The sequence below is a fragment of the Lissotriton helveticus genome, chromosome 1_1 (genome assembly GCF_964261635.1).
Source record: "Lissotriton helveticus chromosome 1_1, aLisHel1.1, whole genome shotgun sequence".
NCBI lineage: Eukaryota > Metazoa > Chordata > Amphibia > Caudata > Salamandridae > Lissotriton > Lissotriton helveticus.
The window spans coordinates 1,874,699,566-1,874,727,147 of record NC_136057.1 but is presented as its reverse complement, the minus strand read 5'-3'; the positions used below and the strand labels follow the sequence as shown (position 1 = coordinate 1,874,727,147).

Sequence of the window (27,582 nt, the reverse complement as noted above, 5' to 3'; positions counted from 1 at the left end):
TTCGTCATCATTGTCATGATCAACATCCTCCTCTTGGGCATATGTTTCTAGGAGGTGAGATTGAGTAAGAGGGGAAATATTGGAATACTCATGCCGTTGAAATGTCTTAAGCTGAAAGCTCCTTGATGAAACTGGCGTCGAACAAGTTGGAACCCCAACCAAAGCCTTAGTTGGTGCATGTGAAACCATTGTAGATGGAATGGTCGTCGACGGGATCTCCATAGATGGACTTGTCGTCGACTGGCTCTTTGGTAGAGTCGTCGACGCAATCATCGTCGATGGGCTCGACATCGACGGGATTATCGTCGAAGGGCTCGACGTCGACGGGATCATCATCGATGGGCTAGACGTCGACAGGATCATCGTCGACGGGCTAGACGTCGACGGGTTCATCGTCTACGGACTTGGGGTCTTCGTCGTCAGGACTGCCATCGATGGGAAAGTCATCAACGGCACAGTACATACTTGCGTCTTCGTCGACGATACCTCTCTCGTTGATGGTGGAAGCTTTGTCCACGGTACCTTCATCGATGTATGTTTCGATGACGACTTAGTCGACGAGGCCTTCGTCGACGATTCTTCGATGACTGTCTTCTTAGATGTTATAGTAATCCTCGTCGACAGTATAGGAGATGTAATAGAAGTAGTAGAGGTAGTTGCAGTCGACAAAGGAGCAGAAGATGTGACGATAGAGGGAAAGCCAAAGATTTTGAGAGACTTTTACTCACTGTTTTAGAAGATTGTTTCTTAGAGTCCTTGAGAGCAGAAGTCTGTGGAGACTGCGTAGGCCCAGAGGAGGTAGAAGGACACCTCTGAGAAGGGCCAGAAGTAGAGTGGGAGGATTTCAGATGTTTTCTCCCCTCACTTGAAGAACTATCCCGTGATCTAGCTCTCTTGCTGGAAGTTGAGGCTCTATCATCCCCTTCAGCCGAAAAAGATTTAAGCCCCAACATGACTCTTGCCTCCCTATCTGTGAGAGTCTTAGAAGGGAAGGTACAGCAGATTTTACAATATGCCTCATGCTTAGGGTGAGGCAGTAAATACAGTCCTTATGTTGATCATCAACATGGACTCTCTTCTTGTCGCAGGTTCTGCAGGGCTTGAACAAGGCCTTCTTATAAGACATTCTGAAGAAATACTGAGTGGGACTCCCTTCCACACGACGTGCGGTAAAAATCCGAGGTGAACTGGCTCTGCTGAGAGTGTTCTAGAGGGTTCTGATAGCTGATTGGTTGGGACCAATTTTTTGGTCCTTTTAACATAATGATGTGGATAGGCTACTAGGATCTAGGCCTCAGACCTTTTCTTTAGGGCCTACTACTATAATTTACCTTTGGCACTGCTTTTTTATTTACCGTGGGACTCCCGCCTCGGCGACGGGGAATGATTCAGGCATGTGAATCTATGAAAGATACCCCAATACTGGATAACAAGTGCAAAACAACTTTCCCAACAATATGTCAACTGCGCCAGAGTCATTGAAATTTCTCTCCGGCATAGTAGCATCGTGCTCAGTTTATAGATTTGGAAGCATCATCTGGAATATTTTGTTTATTTCCAGAGGCCTCATCTGATTGTAGTATCCGGTTCTAGGCGACACATTTGCTGTATGGTGCACTCTTCCGAGAACAGTGTTGTCACACTATTTCTAATCGTGGATGCACACTCTGCATTACAGTATCCAGATTCTGGAGTTTACATCTTCGAAAGCCTGAGGTCCAATCAGAGGCAGTTCAGAGATTGGACTCCAGAACAGTGTGAAGTTTAAAATGTAGGCTATTTTCTGAGCGGCTTAAAACATGAATATGTAAACATTCAATGGAGTTAAAGGTACCAGGGCATAGCAATCCATGAAATCAATATTCATAGTGATTCAGACATGTATTGTTTCTTGGAAGGTCAACCCCAGAATGGAAGGTCATTTAATGAGGCTGGAGGCGAGTTTATAGAGCGATAATCTGGAGATCTGAACTCTAACCTCAACCTCAGACCTCTTGAATACCCTACTTCTCAGAGGTGGAATTAGGACAAAAGTAACCTAACAGTAGTACTGGTTCCTACCTTTAAACATTGTCACTCATCAGAGATTGAATTAGGGCCAAGGTGTCCTGATACAAGTTCTGGCTCTAACATCTAGACCTCACTTCCCTCCAGAACTGGGATGAAAGTCCTAGGGTGAAAACTCATAGAACGATTTCTCACAAACAGACCTTTCCTTCCTGACATATTGCACCCAGACTTCACCGGTTGCCAGAATTCCTAACTATGTGCTCCAGAACTAAGCTGCTCCCTACTATTGATGCATATTTCATAGTGACCCCAGACTCACTACTTGCACCTAATGACAGTGTGCCTTCACGTAAAGACGAACCTGAGTGCCACTCTGTTCCTGACCACCTCCGGGACTAAGGGTGAAACCCTGATGACAGGTCACTGTGCACTGGACATGTCCTGGGTTAGTCGCGGTGCAGTTAACATTGGCATTGCTGATCAGCAGTGACTGGCAAATGTTGTCCACACATGTTCGATGTGGGCAGCTGGAAGGAAGAAAAAGAAATCAAACATGGAAAGTGGCATTTAAAACTAAAATATATCAAACACGAGATTCACTAAGATTTCAAGGCAATCATGAAAACATGCACCACGGTCCCCATTGCACAGATTGCAGAGGTGCTGGAGCAATTTCATATTGACATATAATTGTTCTATAGATTGTGCTGCAGAAGTTTCACAAGTAAACCAGTAGTATTGGTGCAATTTTGAACCAAAATTCCCCATGTTGCATAAACTATATCTGTGCAATTTTGCACAAACATACGAAAGACCAACAAGTGCTCTTGCACACACCAGATGCACCAGTCATTCCTATGTAATCAAATAAATGGGTCGAAAATTGCACCAACACTCATGTAATCTATGTTATCTGGCTGCTAAGGGGTACAATTTGATATAGGCAGGCATTATACTGACAAATGGAATAAATTACACAGATAAAGATTATACTTGAAAAACAGCCCACATACCATCACCTCTTCCATGCAATGTACTCTTAAATACTTGGTACAAGAGGGAGCAAAGCCCCTGAATATACTTTTATTTAAAAGAAAAAATCAAGCAATGTTTTGTAATTCAAAAATCTATTTAAAGTCTGTCACTAAATTTATGTAAACATTTCCATATTCAGTGAAAACAGTTTGAGTACTAGAATAAGCTGATTTTCAGTCTACTAGATGATCAAAGCCGGTTTAATAATTTGAATAGTTTAGTAATTATTAAGTTCACTAGATGATTGCAGGTGATAATTGAGTTCTGAGAGAAGAAAAAAAACACCATGCAGACCCTAATGATAGTTTTTTCAAAGGCCTTACTTTAAGAACTACTTCACTAAGAGGCAATAGGTAACATATACTATAAGGACATATTGAAATCTTGGCCAATGTAATCTCTTGTGACCTTCCCTTTAAATTAACATATAAAGGCTTTCAGGAATTAAGTTCATGGCCTATCTCTGCTAAAATATCAAATACTAAATCTTTGGAATATACAAATGAGGTCAAGGTTGAGACATAATTCTGGTTCATGTCTAGATCTGAGCCCTGAAGAAGCTGAAACTTAATACTGCGAAACATGTTGGCTCTGATCAACTAATTAACTGAATACTTGTTAAACCAGGTAAAGTCACGAACCATTTTGAAGCTTTACCCTCTAATAAGCTGACTAATCATCAACCTATTCTAATTTATGTACTGTTTTTAACTGTACATGCAAATATGTAATTTAAGGTGTGTTATTTTTTTAAATGTTTAAAAGTGTATAAAAATGCAGCTCTATACTCTAAGTATATTTTTGAATTGTAAAATTTGTTTTCATTGATTTTTTCTAAAGTATATTGAGAAATGTTGCTCCCCCACCATACCAATTACTTCTGCACATATTGCAGGAGAAAAGTCTCTGAATCGAGCAGGGTTACTCATTATGTGGGTTAAAACATAGCAGAGCAAATGGAAAAAAGGTTTCATTTCCTTTTTCCTTTTATTCTCCATTCAATCCACTATGGTATATCAACTCTTTCACATTCATCTTCAAGCTGATCACTGAGCCCCATCATCTCAAGACAGCCAGATATCTAATGTCATATCATGCTGTCATTTCTTCTAATGGAAACAGATAACCCTTAAAGGCTTTAAGGTACTTAGGGCCAGATGTACAAATAATTTTTCCGGTCGCAAATGGCCCGTTCACAGAATCGGACCCTTAGCGACGGGAAAAATACTTTTTTAAATGTACAAAATGCGATTCAGTAACTTGTTACGCACCGCTTTTTGCATTTGTGATTTAGTATTTGGAAGGGGCTTGTTTAGGGCGTCCCTTCCAAATGTCAAATCGGTATGATATGTATTAATGTTTTGCGACTGAATTCTGATCTAAAAAACAATAACACTTTACCACCAGTTTTAAACTGGTGGTAACCCATTTGAAAAAGGGAAGGGGTCCCCCGGAAACCCCTTCCCCTTTGAGAATGTTAAAAAAATATTGTTTTAAGAGAAAGCAGTGGTCCTACGAACCACTGCCAACTCTTTAAAAATGAAACTGTAAAATGTACATTTTCTTTTAAGTGCATCCCGTTTTCTTTGAAGGAAAATGGGCTGCATTAAAAAAACAAAAAGATTGCTTTAATTGAAAGCAATACCAGACATGGTGGTCTGCTGACCTTAGCAGGCCACTATCCCGATGATGGCTGTGATTCCTAATGAGTCACAAATTGTAATCTACCTCATTAATACGCATGAGGAACGTCTATTTGCGAACCACTAGGAATCACTAATGACACTCAAAACTGTTTTAGATATTAGGAATACCAATGTCCTAACTGTGATTCGGAGAGAATTGCAATTAGGAAAATGGCATTCCTAATTTTGGACATCTGGCCCTAAATCTTGAGGCCAAAAAGAGATGCTTTCACTTTTGTAGCTTTGGAACAATCATGTACACATATGCAGTGGCCGCTCCTCCGTTATGGCGGAGGAGCATCACCCCACCTGCTACCAGCGCAGCAGGCACACACATTCATAAAATGGTAATAAATACCATTTTATTATGTGTGCGAGGCTCACACTGCTTCAGCACGAGTGTAGGGGGCGGGGCTGAGTAGTGCAATTGCACTTACATCAGCTCCCTGCCAGTGTGCATGACAGATTGGCCGGCTGTTTACAGCCGACCAATCTGTCATGCACACTTCAAAACCTGTATTCCCAAGACTGAAAACCCAGCAGAGGTTTTGCAACTGCAGTCCCCGAGCCTCAAAATGAGCACTGGGTTAGCCTGTGAGAGAGCGCAAACTGACTTAAATGTATGAGTACATCACACTTATCTGTAGTAAGCACAAATCATGAGGAGAAATGCCATGAGTGCTAATAGTATCTGCAATTATATTCTAAATGTATAGCTAATATAGAGATTTAAGTAGAAGTGGAACTAATACAGAAATGTGTGACATTATATGATTTTAGTAGATGTGATTATTTCTGAATCCATGTCGTGTAGCTGTTAAAACATAAGATGGTATGTGGTTAAACGCAGAATGTGGTAGGCCTCAGGGCCAGAGCTAAAAGGGAAGATGTTTCTTTTCACGACATAGATTGTATTAATGTTTTGGTCATTGCATTAAATGGGCCATGATTTATAGAGATGTATATTGAATAATAGAATAAGAATATTAACATGCTAATTAATGAAGAAGTTGAATGCTATAATCATTATGAGAAATGCTGTAGGCCTGAATTATTTTAACGTTGATTTATACGTACATGTCTGGGCTGAGAAATGTTGCAAGCTTTTTCTTTATAGAAGTCTATGAGAGTTGGGTTCTTGGCTGCAGATATCTGTCTGCAAAGGAAGAGGGGGGATCCAATTATAAATGAATGAATAGAGGTCTGTTCAGTGGACGGCCTAGACATGGAGGAGGGTTCCGGAATGTTTGAGGGGTATCAGCGGGCCGGAGAAGAGTCTGAGAAGCAAGGTCAACTCTAACGTATGAGGCCCAATACAAAGCATCATGGAAAAAGCCAGAAGCTACACCACGTGAGGGGCGTCTCGCAAGGGGCGTCTCAAATGTTGTTGACTGTTTTGTATTAGGGACAGCACCCCTGGGTGGAGTTAGAACAGATACCTGAGGACCCTTTAGAGAGCGGATGGGTAGGCAGAGAGGGGTCATGACTGGAGAACTATAGGTTTTCACCAAGAGACTTAGAGTGAGTGACTTCCCTTGGGGGTCATTCACTGCTGACACCTTTGTTAGGTTGGGGCTTGGTTAAGTAGGGATACCATCTAGAGCAGGGTAGGGACAGCCTAACCTGTGCGTTTTCCTCCAACCTAAATGAAGGAGAGATATGCGTCAATGCTGATAGCTTTATTATTCTTAGAACTTGTGTTAGTGATTTCTGTTGCTCGTCTGAGGGCTTTCCGAGAGCACATGTATGTAATTGGACCTGTGTATCTCGTGAATCTCATTCTGAGATGCCTGTATTTGCAGCTTATCATATCTTTACAATAAACTTTTGAAAGCTAGAAGTTGTTTGTGATCTTTGGGAGCAGAGTCCTTTTATTGGGTGAACTAATTTGGAAATAGGTGCACTTTCTTTCCTCACAGACAGGCAACAAAGGTTCAGTCGACCAGATCGAGGTTTGGATCAATAGATATAAGGTATCGATCAAAATCTCGCCCTTTCAGTTGGTAGCTATAGAGGATGGTTGCCTTCTTGAGGACGGTGACCTAGGCCAGGTTAGCTTACCCCAAGGCCCCTAGAGATCGATGATCGGAAGAACAGCCCGCTGAAGAAGATCCGGATGACGTGAGACAGAAAAAGCAGCAGTATCGGTTGAGAGTGAGTATAAAGGGTTATGCGTGTTAGATTGCGGTGTTTTGTATTGTATCTATGTTGTAATGTCTGGCGGAGTTGAATGTCTGTAGAGTGACTGTGGAACAGGTTGTGAGCGCGCGCAACCGGTGGAAATCTTAAGTTCAAGGAGAGCTTAAGTGGTTCGGGTGTATCGGACACCCAGAGTAATTGTCAACTAGTGTGAAGGGGGTCATGAGGTACCATTGATCACCCGAAAAGACCGAGATAGGGGGACCGTAAGAGTGAGTGCGTGAGTAACGGACGCTGGTCGGAAGTTACTGTGTGTGTAAGCAACCTATCAGAGAGACGATAGACATTTCGTCAGTTTTGTTGACAATTACAGATAGACTGTGGACGTACAGTCGAGAGAAGTGACCGCTTGGTCGGAAGTAGTCATTTTTCGGTGTATGAATGGGACGCATGCATAACCGGGAGACGAGTTGAGAAAGGAGGGGTGCTGCTGCGAAGCGGAGAAAAGTGACGTCAGAAAGTGTCGCGACGAGATTGGCCGACCGGAGAAAGACCGCGCTGTGATAGGCCAGCTAGCAAAAACGTCAGACAGGTCGCGACGTGATTGGCCGACCGGAGAAAGACCGCGCTGCGATAGGCCAAGCTAGCAAAGCCGCGACAGGATTGGTAGATTGTCATCAGGAAGTAAACAGAGTAGCGAGGCTGGATATTTTGCGCAAAATTATGAAGTGTTTTAAATGGCTGAAAGCGGTGTTTAAGAAAGAGAAGCGGGGATCGTATGAAGGGGAAGAAGCCCCGCCGGAGGGTACGCCAGCTCGTTATATGGCAGTGAATGTTGGGCTGCATACGATCCTTTGGATATCAGAGTGGAGTAAGATTACTGAAGGAAATGAGGAACTGACGTTCCCGAAGTACGGGACGTTCAGATTAGAGGTGTTACATCGATTAAAATCAGTCATGACCTCACTGAGACCCTTGCCTAGACCGACCCAGTTTGAAGCTCTTGAAGCATGGATTAGGGCAGCGCATGAAAAGAATATGAACAGACGGCAAGAAAGGGTGAAACGATCGGTAAGGGCAGTGCAGGATGCCAGGTGGGATGCGGATGCTAAGAGATGGAGAGTGCATAATTTGGAAATAAATAAACTGTACCCAGTGTTAGAGGTGCCCGTAAATAAAAGCCCCCTAGAAGAAGATGATGAGAGCGAAACAGAGGACAGCCTGATAAACAGATTATTGACAGACAGGCCACCCCCGTATAATAGAGCAGGGGGAGAGGTCGAGAATAGTGAAGGAGATAAGGGGAGCAATGCAGGAGAGCATAGACCGCTTCCCAGTTCAGAGTGGGATCCTGAGGCAAAGAAAGAGCTGTCCCAGCCTAGTCAGGTGCAACAGGTAGTCGGGAGGTTTGTGGTACAAAGAGCGCCGGAAACGGAAAGCGCCACATCCTACCCATTACCAGATGCACTACAGGTACCTGTTACCATAGGTCCTATAATATCGATATATGACCAAGAGAGAGCAAGAGGGGAAGAACGGGTACGGAAGGACAGAGAAAGAGCAGAGAAGGCAAGAAGGAACGATACGATCAATTCCACAAGTCAGAGGCCGATACCGAGAGAGTGGAGCACCCCGATGCACACAGCAGGAGACCCAGGAGGAGATCCTGGGGGCCCTAGATGGCCAATGGATCTGAGGGGATCTGGACGAAAATCCTTTCAAGAGCTAAATGAGTACATGAAGCAGTGGGATGAGGCAGTGAAGGCTCAAAAGAGCATCAATGCTGCGGAAGCTGAAAGGGAAAGTCAGGACAGCCGAGCTCGGACTCACTGCGGGGCTGGGGAGAGCAGCCCGGAGTGGGACTGTAGAGAGAGAGAGAGTAGGGGAGTCACCCATTGGGCCCGGAGGGGAGATAGAACAGACCTGGAAAACGGGGGCCCCGGGAGTGGAGGGGTGGCGCGCCCAATACTCAGTGAAGAGGAGAGGAGAGCGCAAGAGTACAGAAACAGCTTTAAGTGTCCACACTGTGTACCTGGCACCAGAGAACTGAATGGGAGTTGTGAGAGGTCGCACCATAGTCCCTGTGATGACGGAAATGAGCGCAGCCCAGGGAATATGGGGAACCAGGAAGGATCGTATCGGATACTAAGCGATACTAGGCAAAGGGAGAGTAGAGACCAGAGGGAAGATAACAGAGAGGTGTGCGGTGAGAGGAGAGAAGAAGAAGAGAGTGGGCAGAGCAAGAGTAGGGGTAACAGGCCCGTGTTCCATCACCTTCCAAGATCGGATGGCCGAGCATGGGACCTGGAGAGATGGGAGCAAGGGAGACCACCCATTAACTCTCCCGAGACCAAACGTAGAGCTCGAAGTTGGGATGGTAGGGAGACCAGTGAGCCCCCTTCGAAAGACATATTGCGAGCTGAGATAAAAGCCAAGAGACTCGATGTCACCAGTTTAAGGTCAGACCTGGATGACATGGTAGATGGTACCCTGCCTTTGGAAAGAATGGAAATGTATGAACAGGATGAAATACTGTATATGGCAAAGGACATTACTCGAAAAGCGAGAGCAGTCCATGAGAAGTTAGTCGAACTAGCAGGCAAATATATGGTGGACTTGTCAAGAACCAAAGCATTACAGGGTAACCACAGGCTACATTATACAGATCGAGACCTAGATGAGAGGAGAACGATTGGGCTGAAAACACACATAAGGGAACTGATTGCTGGAATAAGGACATGGAGGGCACTAGATAAGTGGGAAGAGAGGTGGTCCAAGAAAGGGACCGGCAGGAGAAGCACGCTTGGTATGACACCAGGACAGCAGGGAATAGAAGCTTACCCTTTGCGTGAAGTTGCAAATGGGAACTATGTCCATGTCCCTTGGAGTAGGGGAGATTTAGCTGCTTTTACCACCTCCTTCCCCAAATTACGTGAAAACCCAGTGGAGTGGTACAAGCAAGTGGAGAGATTTGTAAAAATCTCAAAGGTCCTATGGATAGATCTGAACACGCTGTTTGATATTGTAGTACCAGGAGATCTGTGGACCGCATGCAAGGTTAGCGCTGAGTGGCCCACAACGGAGCCAGAGAGAGATGCCAAGACTAATGGGCCGTCCGAGATTGTGATGGCAAAATTCGAGAGAGTGATGACTTGGCTGAAAGAGAAAGTGCCAATGCAAGACATAGATTGGGTCAGAATAGACCGAACAAGACAGGAACCCAAAGAGACAGTTCACGAATATTACGAGAGATTGCTGAAGGCGTTTAAACAGTATAGCGGCTTGGATGTAATGGATCCAAAAGACATAGGGCAATTTGTGTCCAAGTTCGTCTTGGGACTGAGACCGGATATTAGTTTAATGATTCAGCAACACTCGATTTGTTGGCAAACTAAACCTCTAGACGAAATACTGAGATATGCCAGGTACTGCTGTGATGAGATAGATTCCAAGGCTAAGAAACTAAAAGAAAAGTTGATGGTGGTACAGATGCAGGCAGCAGGAAAGGGGGGACAACAGCAACAGCAGCAAGGAACAGGTACAGGAGGAAAGAAGCAGTACAGTCAGAACAAGGGCAATGAGGAGAGTTCCACCTTTAGACCCAGAATAGATATAGCTGCCTTGAAGAAAACGACTAGGTGCCACCAGTGTAACGAGGTGGGGCATTGGAAACGCGAGTGCCCCTACAATGTAGAGATAGGAGAGCAAGAGGAAGAGGAGGAAGAGGTCCAAAGCGCACCTACAAGAGGGGTGACGCCATACCAAGGAAAGGTGCTCAAAGGGGGGGGGGCTCCTCCCCGAGCCCAGTTCCCGCAACCTCCTCGAGTAGGGAGTATGGGTAAGACCTATAGACAAATGCCCCTGTTTGTGGAAGGGGAAGAGTGCTATTATGTGGACCCATTAACCGGACAGAGAGTGGAAAGAGAAGACTGCACCCTCGGGGCAGCCTTGGAGGTGGACCAGAGGGGACCCTATGTTGAAGCAGAAGTAGCAGGGTGCCCTACGACATTTCTGGTGGACACAGGAGCCACTAGGTCCACGATCAGATCAGCTGCAGTTCCAGACCTGCCCATGTCTGGAGAGACCATACAGGTGGTAGGGGTCGCAAACAGGAGAATAACCAGCCAATTGACAGAACCGGTACAGGTGAAAATAGGGAAGTACAGCGATGAGCACCAGTTTGTGGTTTGCGATTCAAGTCCTGTGTGTCTGCTAGGGAGAGACCTGTTGTGTAAATTGAATTGTACTATATATTGTACCCCTCAGGGAGTGGAGGTATTGACCAATGATGATGACGCCGATTTCAAAGTTGCAAACTCAAGAATATGCGTGGAGCTGTACCCTACTTTAACAGTAGATGAGCTCCCCTGGGACTTGAGAGAGACAGTGGCACCAGAAGTATGGGATTTCACTGGGGAAGAGATTGGATTGGTCAAAGGGGTGGACCCAGTGAAAATTGTAGTGAAACCGCATGCTGAGTTCCCCAGAACACCCCAATATAAATTGACTCCTGAAACGATTGCAGGCATAAAACCCGTGATCGAGTCCATGATTAAACAGGGAATACTGAAAGAAATCGTGGGTAGTCCATGCAACTCCCCGATTATGGGTCTCCAGAAACCAAATGGGAAATTTCGGATAGTGCAGGACCTTCGAAAGATTAATAACATAGTCGTTTCGTGTTGTCCAGTGGTACCGAATCCATCAGTGATACTGTTTCAGATTCCATTCCAAGCTGAGTGGTTCACTGTGATCGATCTTTGCCAGGCTTTCTTTTCGATCCCTCTGGACGAAGAAAGCCATTTTCTTTTCGCATTTAAGCTGGAAAATCGCGTCCTAACATGGTGTCGTATCCCTCAGGGGTATACAGAGAGCCCATCGATCTTTAACCAGCTTTTGAAGGAAAATCTTGAAAGTCTAGTGCTGCCCCAGAAGTCAGTTCTGGTCCAGTACATAGACGACCTCCTTGTGGCGTCAGAAACAGAAGAAGCTTGCAGGGAGGACTCCATTGCTTTGTTAAATCATCTAGCTGCCAATGGGCACAAGGTGTCCCCGGGAAAATTGCAGTACTGCCTGACAGAAGTGCAGTACTTGGGACACAGAATAGAGAAAGGCAAACGAAAGGTGTCACCAGACAGGATAGAGGCGATCATGAAAATGAATGCGCCTAAGACACAGAGAGAGGTCAGGATGTTCCTAGGGATGGTGGGTTATTGCTGACAGTGGATTGTGAACTTTTCACTGAAAGCAAAGCCCTTGCAAAAACTGACGCACAAAGAGGTGAGTGATCCGGTACCATGGGACAAAGACTGTTTGATGGCGTTCTTACAGCTGCGAGAGGACCTGTGTCGTGCTCCGGCATTGGGAATGCCTGATTACAATAAACAATTTTTTCTTTACTGTTGTGAGAGAGAAGGGTGCGCGTTGTCTGTGTTAGTCCAAATCCATGGGAATGCCCGTAGACCAGTTGCTTATTTCTCGGCTACTTTAGACCCAGTAGCCGCAGCGTTGCCCGGATGTCTCAAATCCGTTGCTGCAACGGGTGTCAGCATTGAGAGATGTGAAAATATCGTCATGGGGCACCCGTTAGAGGTGTGCGTGCCCCATTCTGTTGAACTGTTGATGACCAGGACCAAAACACAGCATCTGACCAATAGCAGGCTCACGCGCTATGAGCAAGTTATTCTTGCTGCAGAGAATGTGACCCTCAAGAGATGCTCTGTTTTGAACCCTGCTACCTTGATGCCACTTCCAAATGATATTGAGGATGATGATGAATATACAGACCATGACTGTCTCGATGTGACTGAACTATGCACCAAACCCAGACCCGACATCGTAGATGAGCCACTGACTGACCCAGATGAAATTTTCTTTGTCGATGGCTCATGTGTAAGAGACGAAGTTGGGCAGTTGAGAGCAGCTTATGCTGTTTGTACAATTACTGGAGTTGTGGAAGCTGGGTGCCTGGAAGGAGTACACTCCGCTCAGGTAGCCGAGATTATTGCCCTGACACGTGCTTGCTTGGCAAGCAATCAAATTCGAGTCACCATATACACCGACAGCCAATATGGGTATGGGGTAGTTCATGATTACGGGCAGTTATGGTCTCAAAGAGGGTTCATGACCTCTTCAGGCTCTCCCATTCGCAATGGAGAGTTTGTGCGCCTGTTGTTAGAGGCATTGCAATGCCCAGCAAGTATCGCAGTTGTAAAGTGCACCGCACATACCAGAAATGAGGACTTTGTTTCGAAAGGCAATAGATATGCTGATGAAGTTGCGCGGTATTGCGCGGAACAAGGTTACTCTTTCACAGAGGTGGAAGTGGGTGGAATAAATGTAAGAACTGAATTAGCCATGATACTGGAAACTGTTGATACTTGGGATGAACTGTCAACCATGCAAGAAAATGCTCCTGATTCTGAAAAAGAAACATGGGAAAAGGCAGGATGTGTAATGGGTGAGACCCATTTTTGGGTCTCAGCAGACGGCAGAGCAGTGTTGCCCAATGAGATGGTGAGTCCAATGGCTAGACTCATACATGGTCCCGTACACTTAGGGAGAGATGCTATGCTGAGAGTGTTTAGGCAAACTTGGTACAATCCTAAGTTTAGAATAGCAGCAGAAGCAGTGTGCCAGCGTTGTGTGACCTGCCAGCAGCTGAACGTAGGGAAAAGAACACCAGTTGCACTAAGTCACATAGGAAGGTCTGGAGGTCCATTCAATCGAATGCAGATAGATTTCATTGAAATGCCAAGATGCAACCGCCTCCGCTATGTCCTGGTGATTGTTTGTGTGTTCTCCAGATGGGTTGAGGCATACCCTACACGTAGGTGCGACACCCTCACAGTGGCCAAGTTACTGCTCAGGGAACTCATTCCTCGCTTCGGGGTGCCGGCCTTTTTGGAATCAGATAGGGGAACACATTTTAACAGCGAGCTTGTGAAGATGGTTTGTGTAGCGCTAAATATTGATCAAAAGTTGCATTGCAGTTACCGACCAGAAGCCTCAGGAATTGTGGAGCAGATCAATGGCACTATCAAGGCCAGAATAGCAAAAGTTTGTTCCTCAACGACCCTGAGTTGGCCTGATGCCCTGCCATTGGTTCTCATGAGCCTTCGTAGTACCCCAGACAGAAGGACAGGGTTGTCACCACATGAGGTGTTAATGGGGAGAGCAATGAGGCTGCCATCTGTCCCAGCTACTGCACTGTTAAATATCACAGATGATATGATCCTGGACTATTGTAAGGGGCTGTCTGACGCCATGCGTTCTGTGTCCCTTCAGGTGCAGGCTGCCGAGGTTCCAGCGTGCCAGGGCCCGTGCCATGACCTGTACCCTGGGGACTGGGTCCTGGTGAAAAAACATGTGAGAAGAAGCTGCTTGGATATTCGTTGGCGTGGGCCCTTCCAGGTCATCCTGATCACGAACACAGCTGTGAAGGTGGGAGGCCTGCCCAACTGGATCCACGCGTCACATACGCGAAGGGTTCCAGCACCTCGGGAAGAAACAGCTCCTCTCTCGGATAGACGTCCAGAAGAGGACCGAGAAGCCATAGAGGGGGCTAGCCAAGCTGTAGAGGTGCCAGCGGAAGCAGGGAACGAGTCTGACCAAGCTGAGGACGGTCAGTACAACAGCGAAACAGAAGACGCTACAGAAGGAGAAAGTAGCTGGGAGTACGAGTCAGACCCTGACAGGTCTGAGAGAGAGCGAGAACAGACCAGAAGGAGAAGGAGTAGAAGGGCACGTGGAGAAGCTAATTGGCCGCAAAGAAGGAGCTCTAGCCTGAGGTCAACTCCAGAGTTAACCCTTCCTCCGATATCAGAAGACTCAGACTCAGAAGAAGGTGCTCAGGGCGCTGAAGCACCGGACCGAAGAAGGTCAAGAAGAGTGCGTGTGCCTAACAGAAGATACTCCACACCTGAGTGGACATATCTGGCGACAAATGTCTGTGAAACCGGAGACAGGGAGGATCCGAGCGGTGGTGGTGTCCAGTTCTGAGCCCATTATCACCGTGGAAATACGACTGTTGGTACCCGGTGTCGAACAAGAAGGGTCACTAACATTCATGCTCCCCAGACCTCCCCGCCTCAGCAAGTTAAAACACATGTTCCTTACAGAATTGCAATTCCCCGATTTTGGTACAACGATAACAGCACATGAAGAGCACAATCTTCGTTTGGAAATACTGAACTATGCTATTGAAGCTGCAACCACAAACCTGATAGTAGACTGTTAAAGGACTTTGTAAATAAAGCAAGCAGAAAAAGAAGATTACCTAGCGCCCAGGAAGCAGAGAATTTTAGGGAACTTCCCTTGAGTTGATGGAGAAGGGCTAGGGTTGTCTTTATTGAACTGTTAAAGGACTTTTGCGAAAAAGGTTGTCAGCCTCCAGTTGTGTGGATTTGAAAGACAAAAGGATTAAAAGAGACTGTAAAGGAACGAGAGGAAAAGAACTTTTTGCTAAAGATAAGAGAGAGCCATATTGTCTGACGAAATGGAGGCCGGCACCCCGAACCGCAGAGCTAAATGTATAATAGGTACACTAATAGTAGGAGTGATAATATTAATAGCTTTAGTGGTAACAATTTCTTATGTAAAGGGACATGAAGAAGAGGCAAAGGTAACTGATGTGAAATCTGTAGAAACGCTTACACCTACTGTTGCTGGTGAGAAAAGGGAAAACACTCAAGAGAAAGCGTTATTGGCTGCAGAGGCCCGTAGGTTACACGTAGATGAGTCCCAAGGAGACTTTAGGTCAAATGCTTATGCTAAACTCTTATATGAATACGTGGATGCCATGGAGGTTAAGGATTGCTACGTCTGCATGCAGTTGCCGGCGTCTGTAGATGAGGGAATTAGATACCATCACCTCCCGCTGACATATGGCATTACATGTAGCTTATTGCTTAGTATATTTTATGAGAGAGATAGTTTCGAATACTATTTCTCCAATTATGATTCAGTGTTGCCAGAAGTCCCAAATTATAAGCAGATGAACAAATGGGACTACTGGAAGAGTGAAGACAGATTGGCCAAGTTCTTCATTCCTTGGATTACCTTAGATACTTCACATGCCCGTAGAAATAACCTGACATGCAAGGTGTCAGAAGTCGAGAAGAAGTTCATAGGGCAGGTGGATGATCGTTACAGGAGACAAAAGATTTTGAAAAAATCAGGACAATGGAAAACAGATTGGACCGAGGAAGAGAAGGCACACAAGAGAAAGGGTAGTAGTGGTCCAATAGCTTTAGATAAGACGCAGAGAGGAAAGCTATGTCTTCACCGAGCTAAAACGTATTATGAAAATGTATACGTGGGTGAAGTTGACTGTGAACATGCTTTCAATCTAGAGTACTATACTAAGGATTTCCTGAAGGGAATGCAAGTGATTCCAAATGTGTATTTTGTATGTGGAAGAAATGCTTATGTGAGACTACCCGATAATTGGTATGGATCATGTTACCTAGCAATTGTCTTCCCCAAAATATATCATGCACAAGACTTAGTGATCATTGAGGGCAAGACATCTTCGAGGGGAAGGAGAGATGTAGGCGATGCAGAAATGGTTGGAGATGTCTTTGGAGCTATGTTCCCTCTTTTGGGAGTAATCCTTAATGATGTTAAAATTAGACGACTGGCAACAGTTGTCGACAGGTTGTCTGCCAGCACAGCTCAGTCCCTAATGCTGGTAGAAGGAGAGATGCAATCGATAAGGGCTATGGTTCTTCAAAACCGTCTTGCATTAGATGTCCTACTAGCAAAAGAGGGCGGAGTCTGTAAGGCTTTGAAGGTCCAGGAATGCTGCACTTACATTCCAGACAATTCGAAGCCCCTTGAGAAGGTTATTAAGAACATAACTAATATTCACAAGGAGATCGATGACTTGAGTAGAGAAAATGTCTGGGAAAAGGTGGGCCACGGAATGAGTACAGTTGGAGGGTGGTTTTCCACCTTAGGCAAAAGCTTTGTTTGGTATATCCTAAAGCCTATCATCATAATATTGATCTGTGGGATTATATTGTGGGGATTGGTGAGGGTATTCAAATGGTACAGAGCAAGAAGGTCAGAAAGGGCCCAAAGAGAACAGCTGCAGAGATTGGCTGCCATACAAGATAATCAGTACCGGAGTCTGAGGGCTCTAGAAGCGCAGAGAATGCCAGCAATAACTGCAGTCTAAATGTTAGTGATGACCCCGAGAGGTCATCAAAGGGGGGAACTGAGAGAGCGCAAACTGACTTAAATGTATGAGTACATCACACTTATCTGTAGTAAGCACAAATCATGAGGAGAAATGCCATGAGTGCTAATAGTATCTGCAATTATATTCTAAATGTATAGCTAATATAGAGATTTAAGTAGAAGTGGAACTAATACAGAAATGTGTGACATTATATGATTTTAGTAGATGTGATTATTTCTGAATCCATGTCGTGTAGCTGTTAAAACATAAGATGGTATGTGGTTAAACGCAGAATGTGGTAGGCCTCAGGGCCAGAGCTAAAAGGGAAGATGTTTCTTTTCACGACATAGATTGTATTAATGTTTTGGTCATTGCATTAAATGGGCCATGATTTATAGAGATGTATATTGAATAATAGAATAAGAATATTAACATGCTAATTAATGAAGAAGTTGAATGCTATAATCATTATGAGAAATGCTGTAGGCCTGAATTATTTTAACGTTGATTTATACGTACATGTCTGGGCTGAGAAATGTTGCAAGCTTTTTCTTTATAGAAGTCTATGAGAGTTGGGTTCTTGGCTGCAGATATCTGTCTGCAAAGGAAGAGGGGGGATCCAATTATAAATGAATGAATAGAGGTCTGTTCAGTGGACGGCCTAGACATGGAGGAGGGTTCCGGAATGTTTGAGGGGTATCAGCGGGCCGGAGAAGAGTCTGAGAAGCAAGGTCAACTCTAACGTATGAGGCCCAATACAAAGCATCATGGAAAAAGCCAGAAGCTACACCACGTGAGGGGCGTCTCGCAAGGGGCGTCTCAAATGTTGTTGACTGTTTTGTATTAGGGACAGCACCCCTGGGTGGAGTTAGAACAGATACCTGAGGACCCTTTAGAGAGCGGATGGGTAGGCAGAGAGGGGTCATGACTGGAGAACTATAGGTTTTCACCAAGAGACTTAGAGTGAGTGACTTCCCTTGGGGGTCATTCACTGCTGACACCTTTGTTAGGTTGGGGCTTGGTTAAGTAGGGATACCATCTAGAGCAGGGTAGGGACAGCCTAACCTGTGCGTTTTCCTCCAACCTAAATGAAGGAGAGATATGCGTCAATGCTGATAGCTTTATTATTCTTAGAACTTGTGTTAGTGATTTCTGTTGCTCGTCTGAGGGCTTTCCGAGAGCACATGTATGTAATTGGACCTGTGTATCTCGTGAATCTCATTCTGAGATGCCTGTATTTGCAGCTTATCATATCTTTACAATAAACTTTTGAAAGCTAGAAGTTGTTTGTGATCTTTGGGAGCAGAGTCCTTTTATTGGGTGAACTAATTTGGAAATAGGTGCACTTTCTTTCCTCACAGACAGGCAACAAAGGTTCAGTCGACCAGATCGAGGTTTGGATCAATAGATATAAGGTATCGATCAAAATCTCGCCCTTTCACCTGCCCCAACCAATCCTGGAGCTGTGCTACAGCTTCAGGATTGGTTGGATTTATATGGCACAAGTGAGGAAGTCCTCCCTTTCTTCCCAAGTCTGAGGAGAGCGCCGGAACGAGAGAGGGCGACCAGAGCTTGTGGCCAGCAACATACATATGGTGAGTTTTTTGGGCATCGTGCCTCGCCATATCTTTATAATGCTGGCCGCTCCTGCACATATGCACAAGACTCTTGGATTGGTGTTTTGCTTTGCCTATAATGTCAAACAGCAAGAAATCACAGAACTGATCTGATGCCAATGGAAAGGCACCAGTTCTAGCAGAGCAGTAGTGAGGTCAACTCTGCTACAAATCACAGTGTGAGTGCACAGTTTACCCAGAAAGGAGTAGCCACGCAATAAAAAAGTTATTTCGTATAACAGAATGCACTGTACTAAATACAGCTATTGATTGGAACCCAACAAATGAGTAACAGTGCCAGTTGCATGTGGTCTAGGATTACGGTTAGATTATAAAGACACACATTGACAATGTTTTCACCCCCTTAGATGTTGGGTACGGTTACGTGGCGTTCAAAGTCAAAGGCTGTTGCAATAGTGCAGTGTTGTATAAATGATGGCTGTTGTGATGGAAATTCATAGGAGCAGGTGCAAAAAAGTATCAGGTTATGTTGTATGGAACGTATTCAAATATTAAGTATTCATTTTGGGTTTGGCAGGGCAAGAGCTCTGCTGTAAATTGGTGGATCCTATACCCCACAAAACTCAGTTTCTACCACAAAGCAGTGTTTGCCGGGCAGCCTGTTGTCCGTAACAGTGGTTCAGGTAATTTCCTCCAGCACTCTGGCTGGGCTACTGTCTACCATATTTTGAGATCCCTGCTGGACCTGCAGTGATATCTGTGCCTCAAGAGGAGCCTTTGCCACTGTGTCTCCTCTGAAGGCACTGCAAGTTTGCTGAGCATCTGCCATGTTTCATCTAGCCACTCAGCAAACCTTTTTGTTTTCTCTTTTGGAAAAAAACACTAATGACCCTGACACCCTGGACATTTTCTCCATGGATTTGGGGTGTTATTTTTAATGTTGTTTCCAATAATGGACCACCAGGTTCAGGGCTGCCAGGGCTTCCCAGGTGTTCCTGACCTGAAACAAAGTACATCAGACTGGTCACTGTGAATGGGGTGGGTGGTCTGATGCCTCTGTTGGGCCATCGGTGTCAGGTTTCTGCTGTAGGAGTCAGCAAGGGCACCTCAACTGCAAAAAAAATGGCAGTCCCCTTGATTCTAAATAGAGCAGGAAAAACATTAGTTTTGGCAGACAGGATACTCTGCCACATTTGTGGAGGAATGACCTGTCTGCCAAACTCAGAATTAGGCCCTACGATCTGTTGATGGGGACTGAGCTGGCTCTGTACTTGGAACCCTTCCACAGACAGCCTATCTGTCAAAGGGCCAACTGTATGTCCATGTGAGAATGCTCACTCTATTTAGGGCATCCCTTTTGGCATGCATTTATTCTGTACAGGTACACCATGTGAGACGTGGTGCGCCTGCTTAGTAAAAATGTGTAATGGTCCCCTGAGAGTGGACAACAGTCCCTGAGCATCAGAGCATACCTTAGACCCTTAACTTATTCATGGCCTGGGGACACTAAACAGACACTCACAAGCCAGAGCCTAAACCCTAGACCCAATCAGTAAAGCATAAACTAAGACTTTAATTCTAAATCCATCTGCAAAATCTTAAATGTCAAGGTTCAAGTTTAAATGGTTAGATATAAACCAAGCCTATTAATCCTAGCTTTGGCACTTTACGTCCAAACCATCTGCTTAAGCCACCAGATTGACACCTTAAGTACTGAGCAATACACTGTAGATTAAAGCTCTTAGTTAAAATTCTAAATCCTCATGTCTACTCTAACAAACTCTGGTTTAAACCCTTACACGTAAAGCATCAGTTGAAAGGTCTATAAACTGAGTCCCGAATGCTGATGCCTAACCCCTGATATGGAAGCCTTATTTAAACATCTAAACCTGTTCCCATAATATATTATACCTACATTGTCTGGTCTTGCAGCCCTAGGTCTAAACTCCATGACTCAATCTAATGCTCTAGACATGAATTACTAACCTAAACCTCAAAACCTGCACCAGAGTTTAAGACTCAACTCTGTAGTCACAAGTATATGGCCTATACCTTTTTCCAAACCTCTAAGATATTCCTTAAACCTAAGCTTATATGTTCAGGTCCAGACTTAGACACCTATGAATTATTAACCCATCTCACTAGATCTAAGCCTGACCCCTTTGATCAGAGGATACACCACTAAGCCTAAGCCTATACCAGGAGAACCTATCCAAAAACCCTAAGCCACAGCCACAGCCTCTAGCCTTAGCATTGTACTGTACTTTACACCAAAACTTTCAAGCCTCTTAAGCCTAGCTCTGATCCTATACTCCAAAATCACAAGCCTTAAGCCTAAAACTAAACTAACACCCATTTCTAGACTCCTGGAGCCTCATTTATGAGTTTTTGCTGTAGGACAGCGTCGCAGGCCTTCCTGCTGGTGTGCCCTAAGGCAAAAGAAAAGGGCAGGAATGCGCTGTATCTATCAGATACAGGGCATTCCTGTCCTGCTGGTGCACAATAGGCTGCCATGCGCCAACACAGGCACCTTTGCACCATGGTGCAAGGGTTCCTGTGTTGCGGGGATGATTGTTTCAGTGCAGGAAGCAAAACCTTCCTGCACAAAAACAATCATAAGAGGCTTTTTCCTCTTTCTATGTGTGCTGCATAATGCAGCACACATAGAAAAAAAACCGAGGAGAAATAAAGCTATTTCTCCTCGTTGTGCCTCCCTTACACCTCCACTGGGGAGGCATGCGTTGTTGGTGCTGCTTCAGAGTAACGATCTCTCATAAATCTGGGGCAGTGCCAAAAAGCCATTAATGTTGCTGGGAACGCCCCCATTAACATCCATTGCATGCCCCTTTAACGCAGAAAACTGCGTTAAAGGGAACGATATTTACAAAGCAGCATTAAGCCAAATAAAGTGGTTCAGTACTGCCTAGTAAATATGGAGCAGGCTCCTGCGCCACCGGAGTGTCACAAAAAATCACGTACCTGCAGTGTTACCTCATGTATTCATGGGACCTTTAAACCATCCCCAGCTGGCAAAATCTGAAGGCACACACAAGCTGACCCCTTCACCTTTGCAGCTAATGGGTAGAGGCAATGTCCTACAGTATGGAGCTCAAATTCTTTTTTAAAGGGTTTCCTCATTTAAGAAGACTTACTAACATTTAAGTACTAGCTAAAATAACAACACCTCACTAACAACACAAATCGTGAGTTGGGAGCAAGAAAAATACTTATCATACAGGAGTTGAAGGAGTTGCCTTCAATCTAGATGCCTTGCCTGTGTAGGTTCATTCTCACCAGCAACAATCAGTGAACTGAGCTACTGAGCTGGCCAGAAACTGGTAAAGGTAAATCCTCCCTTTTTCTAACATTTAGGTTCTCAGTAACAATTATGTGGGATGAACACAAGCCTTACTTTTAACTTTGTTGTCACAAGTCCCTTTTACATTTAGTTTGCGGGTCATTACAGACTCTCCAATAGCTAGTGGCTGGGCGCTTAAACTCCAACCCTTTATGTCCCCCTATCACTTAAATGAGACCACTATTCACTTCATGACAATTGTTTGAGGGCCCTTTTTCATGTGTTAAAAATTATTTCTGGGCCTCCACAATACTTTTTTTCTCTGGGACCCTTAAAGCTGCCTAACACTTATTTGTTTGAAAAATGCAAACCCTACCTTTTACTTGTGAAACCTTTAAACCCCTCCACCCTTATGCCTGTGTCCCTTAAAAACTCTCCAGCATTTGTAAATGGGCCTCCTACATAGTTTCTAATCTGTCTTGTAGATTCTCTTTATGAAAAATGCGGTTGCTCGACATCACTGTCTCGTGCACTCTCATTCTTCTGTTGACTCAGCTCATCAGCTCACTCACATACCAACGTTTACATCCACTCACTATTTAACTCACTATGTGAATTTCCTTTTTCTTTATGTTCCCATCACTGTACATTGTCTCGTCCATGAAGTCCCGGGAGGAGCTAAATATGAGAATCTACCAGAATATGAGCCCCTCAACTATGAACCACACAAACCTTTTCTCAGATGCATGAGCACCCCCAAAGATCCACAGATGCAAAGGTAATTGCTGATCAGAGAAGACAAGCAGTGTAATTTGCAAACAGAAATGAACACAGAACATCCACATTATACATTTACAAAGCCAGCAAAGGATATTATTTCTAATGTGGAGCACTATATTTAAACATTCTTGCTGAGTGAATGAAACAAAAAGTGATGGCCAATCCATCTCGCAATAGCGGCATGACAGACCTCCTCGCACTTTAACCATTTTCTAAAGACAAACCTCCACAGAAGGGAGTTGCTTTGGGAACTTGAAAATGTAGGTTTCCAATACCCTGACAGGTGTTTTCACAGTGCACAGGGACATTTTTAAAGATTTATTGTCTGGTGCTAACATGGTGTACATGGCTGCTCCAGACAGGGGAAAGGCTGGCAGATATGGCATCAGAATGGCAACCGAAATGCTATTCTCACCAGTGTTTGAACTTTGCAAGTGTTTTGCCAACAGGGGAGCTGGTGGCGGGCAGGGCAGACCAAGGGCCTCATTTATGACACCCTAATGGCACCATTGCGCTGTTGGAACATCACTTGTTTGATGATCTGGTGGTGCAGTGTGCCACAGGTATATTTATAAGGCCACGTAAAGCCATGTTGCATGGCTTTTCATGGCCTTATAAATATGTGCCCCTTTCACGCTGAAATCTGCATGAAAGGGGAGTTCATCCATGGCTTTTTGACACTGCCCCAGATTTACGAGAAATCGTAAGTCTGAGTCAGTGCCAAAAACGTACACCACCCCAGGGGAGGAGTAAGGGAGGCACAACGAGGAGAAATATCAGCACACATAGGAAGAGGAAAAAGCCTCTTGTGATTGTTTTTGTGCAGGAAGGTTTCCCTTCCTGCACAAAAATAATCATCAACGCAAGACAGGCACCCTTGCATAGCAGCCAATGGTGCACCGGCACAAGGGAAAAGGACATCTAATAGAAACAGTACATTCCTGCCCTTTTCTTTTGCCATAGGCTAGCGCAGCAGCAAGGCCTGCTGGGCTGCCCTATGGCAAAAAAAACAGAAAGAAGGGTTAGGCATCAGAATAAAAGTGGTTCCCATTAGAGAATCAGATAGCTAACAAATTGGTGGCCCACATTTGCAAATCAGAGCAATTTTGAACTTACAAAGGTGCACTATATAGGTTTTCTGGAAGGAATGGGAGACTGCATGCATTTGTGCTTTCTGCAGCTAATGTGTGGGATAATATCAGGGAAAACAAAGGTAAAAACCAGTCTAGTAAACCATAAAACAAGCCCACAAACAGCCAAGAAAATGCCCCACACCCCGGCCTATCAGTCCGGACCTACGAGCTTCGCCAGATTGCCCTAAAGTCAAGTCAAACCCTGCTGTCCGGAAACGCACATACGTTGCACTTTAAATTGGACAAATAGTGCAAAAGATGGGTGGAAGTCACAGCCTACAATTTTTGTCAGCTGTTCTGTTTTTTCTCTCAATGAAGCTGTGTTTCATTTACAGAGATCACTAAATCTGCTCTTGAGATGCAAAAAAGTGACTTTTTTATGGCCATCAAAGGTCTGGGGTCTGCTGTGATGCTGGACAGCTCCTCTCTATAAATAATGTTTGTTTTTTAATAAAGCTCTTAAACTTGAGGGTTCATCCAAATTGTTTTGGTTGGGTATTGCATGGCCGACAATGCAAAACCACAAAACCACCCAGTCATTTTATGTTTTCCAACATATCTTCAGGTACTATTTTCCAGCTTGATCTAGCATAGGTTAAACAGTTTAACACTTAGGGAATGCTTTATGTTTAGAGGATGGCTACTCCATTATGGAAGTGATGGGTATCCCCTCCACCTTCTTACAAGTACCATGGGATATCATGCACCTATAATGAGGTGGATAGGATATCTGTCACGTTTCTGACAGTAACCGGTCTTCCAATTTCTAAATCAGGCCCTAAGTATCTGGCATTCTTGCTAGCATGTGACCCTGTTTAAGTGGCTGAGAGGCGCACGTTACCGTGTAACTTTATGTGGCAATAACAAAGTAACATCTGCATCTCTACCACATGAAATGTAGCAAAGAATAGCAAAGTGCAAGAAAGATTGTGGCAGTCAATCGTTCATTTTCAGCTATTAAACTTGGAAAAAAAGAGATAAATATTACATTTGTAAGAGGTGTTAAAAGATATTGGATATTTATGTATTTTATATTGTTGGCATTAGAGAGGCTAAATATAAGTTATATACAACTTCTACTTAAAAACTGATCTTCAGAATACTGTATTTCTAATCACTCACACTTTTGGCAGAAAAAGAATGCAACATACATTGAGATACAGTGATTTACCCAGTAGTGCAGGACAGTGGACTCTTAGACCATCATTTGACACCTTAGCCAGTAGATCCCTTCACCGTCTCCTGGGAAAGGCACAATGCAACGCTATAAGCACTGGAGTAGAGGAGTGCTCATGGGATTTCCACAGAGATACAGATTCTGACACTTTTAATATAGACACATGGATGCAGTATCTCTTATCTCTAGGATAGGATGGACTCTGGGGACGATCGCAGGGACACAGAATCATTTGCTTCTGTAACCGCGAGGGTCAGATGTGCTCTGGATCACACATTTTCCTTTTGAAAGAATACCTTGGGGGAAAGGCACATGGATGCCAGCCCATTAACACAGAGGTGCATTCCTAAAAAAGACTCTAAAATATCCTCACGTCCAACGTCTCCCCATAAATGCTCCCTCTCTCATTTACATTTTGGTGAACCTTTGGACTCTTATGCCATACTCAAACAGTTTCAAGACCAGAGCCACTCTTCAGATGGCATTGCCAACCTTACAGCTGCTTACCCAAGCCTCTCGTAACTACCAGACCCCTCCATATCTGCACAGTGGTTAGGAACAGCTGGACCGAGGTGTGTGGAGGTCCTCAAGGCTACTGCTGAGATGCCTACCGAGGCAGAGGAGAAGTTGAGCAGCACTGAGGCAGTCCGGTAGAAGGGGAAGCTCAGATTGTGGGTGACATTGAGAATCAGCGGGTTCCTTTGGCAGGACAATGTATGGGTTCCTAAGCAAAGAGGAGGAGAGATGACAGAGCCATTAGCCTTCTGGGATGGAGAACCATATATTGCCCAGAAAGATGCTGACATTTGTGAGTGTTGTACAATTGTGGTTACTTTCCTACATGTATTGAGGGAAAAGTGTTAAATGAGAATGTGGCATCAGAGCATGTCCCATCGTACCCACCAAAACATGAATAATGTTTTCGCTTAAACCATGGAAATCTACACTTGACTCACCAATTGAGTGGTTGTGTCCTGTCACATCAGTCAGATAAACTGTCACCGTTGGTCTTTGCTGGTCGCCCTGTACACTTCCATCGTATGCCAAGTAAAGGAAAACAGAGGTCGCAACTCCAGGCCGATCGAAGCACACCTTGTTAACAGACAGGTACATCAATAAATTAAAGGTAAGGAAAAGTGGGGGGATAAGAAGGAATGCAGAATTGTGTATATGTAATACAAGGGAACCTGCAATCTGTGTATAAAAGCTGTTCTCTAATTTCCTTATTATATGCAACTTGTGACATATCTAGACTCTGTAATAATTAAATAACTTAGTTGCTCAAATGTAATAAATTATTACAATAGAGTTGAGACCTCACAATGTTTCCTGCCAGAGTCAGCAGCCAAAGTGAAATGAAAGTCACAGATCATAAGTACAGCTGCAGTTTAAACAAGGCAATGAAAATCGAAAAACGGCTTTTCATTATTATGATCTGTGCAGTGATCAGCAGAAAGGAGATATTTACGGCAACATGTTATTTTTTTTGTTTGCACAGTATGTTCATTAGAGGAAAAATAAAATCCCTCTGTCTTTTTTTTGCACCTTCTGAGCCTTAGCTCTTTTTAAATCTGACTTACAATAAACTGATTCAAGTTTTACTTTTTGCAATAAATTGCTATTTTTGATGTGTTTCATTTCACTCTAGATTTCATTTGTATCCTCCCTTTCTGCAGCCATACTACCTCGTTTATATGAAAGAGAAAGACCAAGCATTAAATGGTTTGTGGGAAGGGTGATGGTGTGTCCATGTACTGTGAGAAATAAAACAATTTCTGCAGTAGATGTTAAGAATATTGAAATCCCCTCTGAATTTGCTAACTTTACAAAGGAACTTCACATTTAGCCTCGGTCCTTTACATGGTAAACACAGAACACAGAACTCCTCAATAACTTGCAATATCATTATAATGTATGGTGGAAGTACTTCATCCCATGTATAATCTATCCCAGCCCATTATAGGTTAAGAAGCTTATAGATACAAATGGGTTCGAACTCCCTTCTTACTTGAATTGGTGAACACTGTGGCGAGTACAAGAAACCATCATACCAGACAGAGGAGATTCCTTCCGTGACAGGATAATAGTTATATGTAATATCACATCTAAGACTACCTCTTGAGGTAACCCATTTAGTAAAGGGCAATAGCAAAAAGATTATAGTGACCAACCATTTTGCCCTCATGAGCTAATTTGACCCAGCAACACCCAACATACCAGCAAGTAATCCCTCATAATCTTCATATCATTGGCATGTTACAGGAGAAGTCAATGTAATCAGTACAAAGTGAACCCATTTTCACTGAGCATCTTTGCCCTTACCATGAGCTATGCAAAACACACTACTTCGCCATCACAAGACTGTCCCTGTGCATGCAAAGCCGCACAGCATGGATGTCTGGAAAAGATCTGGAGCTGCAACCTCTGCATTGGAATGCTGAATGCACTCATTGATGTGCAGACACACTTTGACTGATTCTACTCATATTTGTTAACTACATTAACAAATATTTGGGAGGGATTGCGAGAATTTGGAGAAAACTTGTGAATTAGACAAAGCTAATC

The 27,582-nt window shown here is 44.2% G+C and overlaps 1 protein-coding gene across 1 annotated transcript in view; it reads right to left on the bottom strand.

Annotated features, from left to right (window-relative positions):
- Nucleotides 1–27,582, bottom strand: part of PAPPA2 (pappalysin 2) — an 888,990-nt gene that overhangs the window by 323,250 nt on the left and 538,158 nt on the right. The window contains exons 12-14 of the mRNA XM_078650337.1: nucleotides 25,974–26,109; nucleotides 25,525–25,741; nucleotides 2,372–2,537 (exon numbers count right to left, since the gene is read on the bottom strand). Of these exons, the coding sequence (XP_078506463.1) occupies nucleotides 2,372–2,537; nucleotides 25,525–25,741; nucleotides 25,974–26,109 (519 nt within the window). The remainder of the gene's footprint in view (nucleotides 1–2,371; nucleotides 2,538–25,524; nucleotides 25,742–25,973; nucleotides 26,110–27,582) is intronic.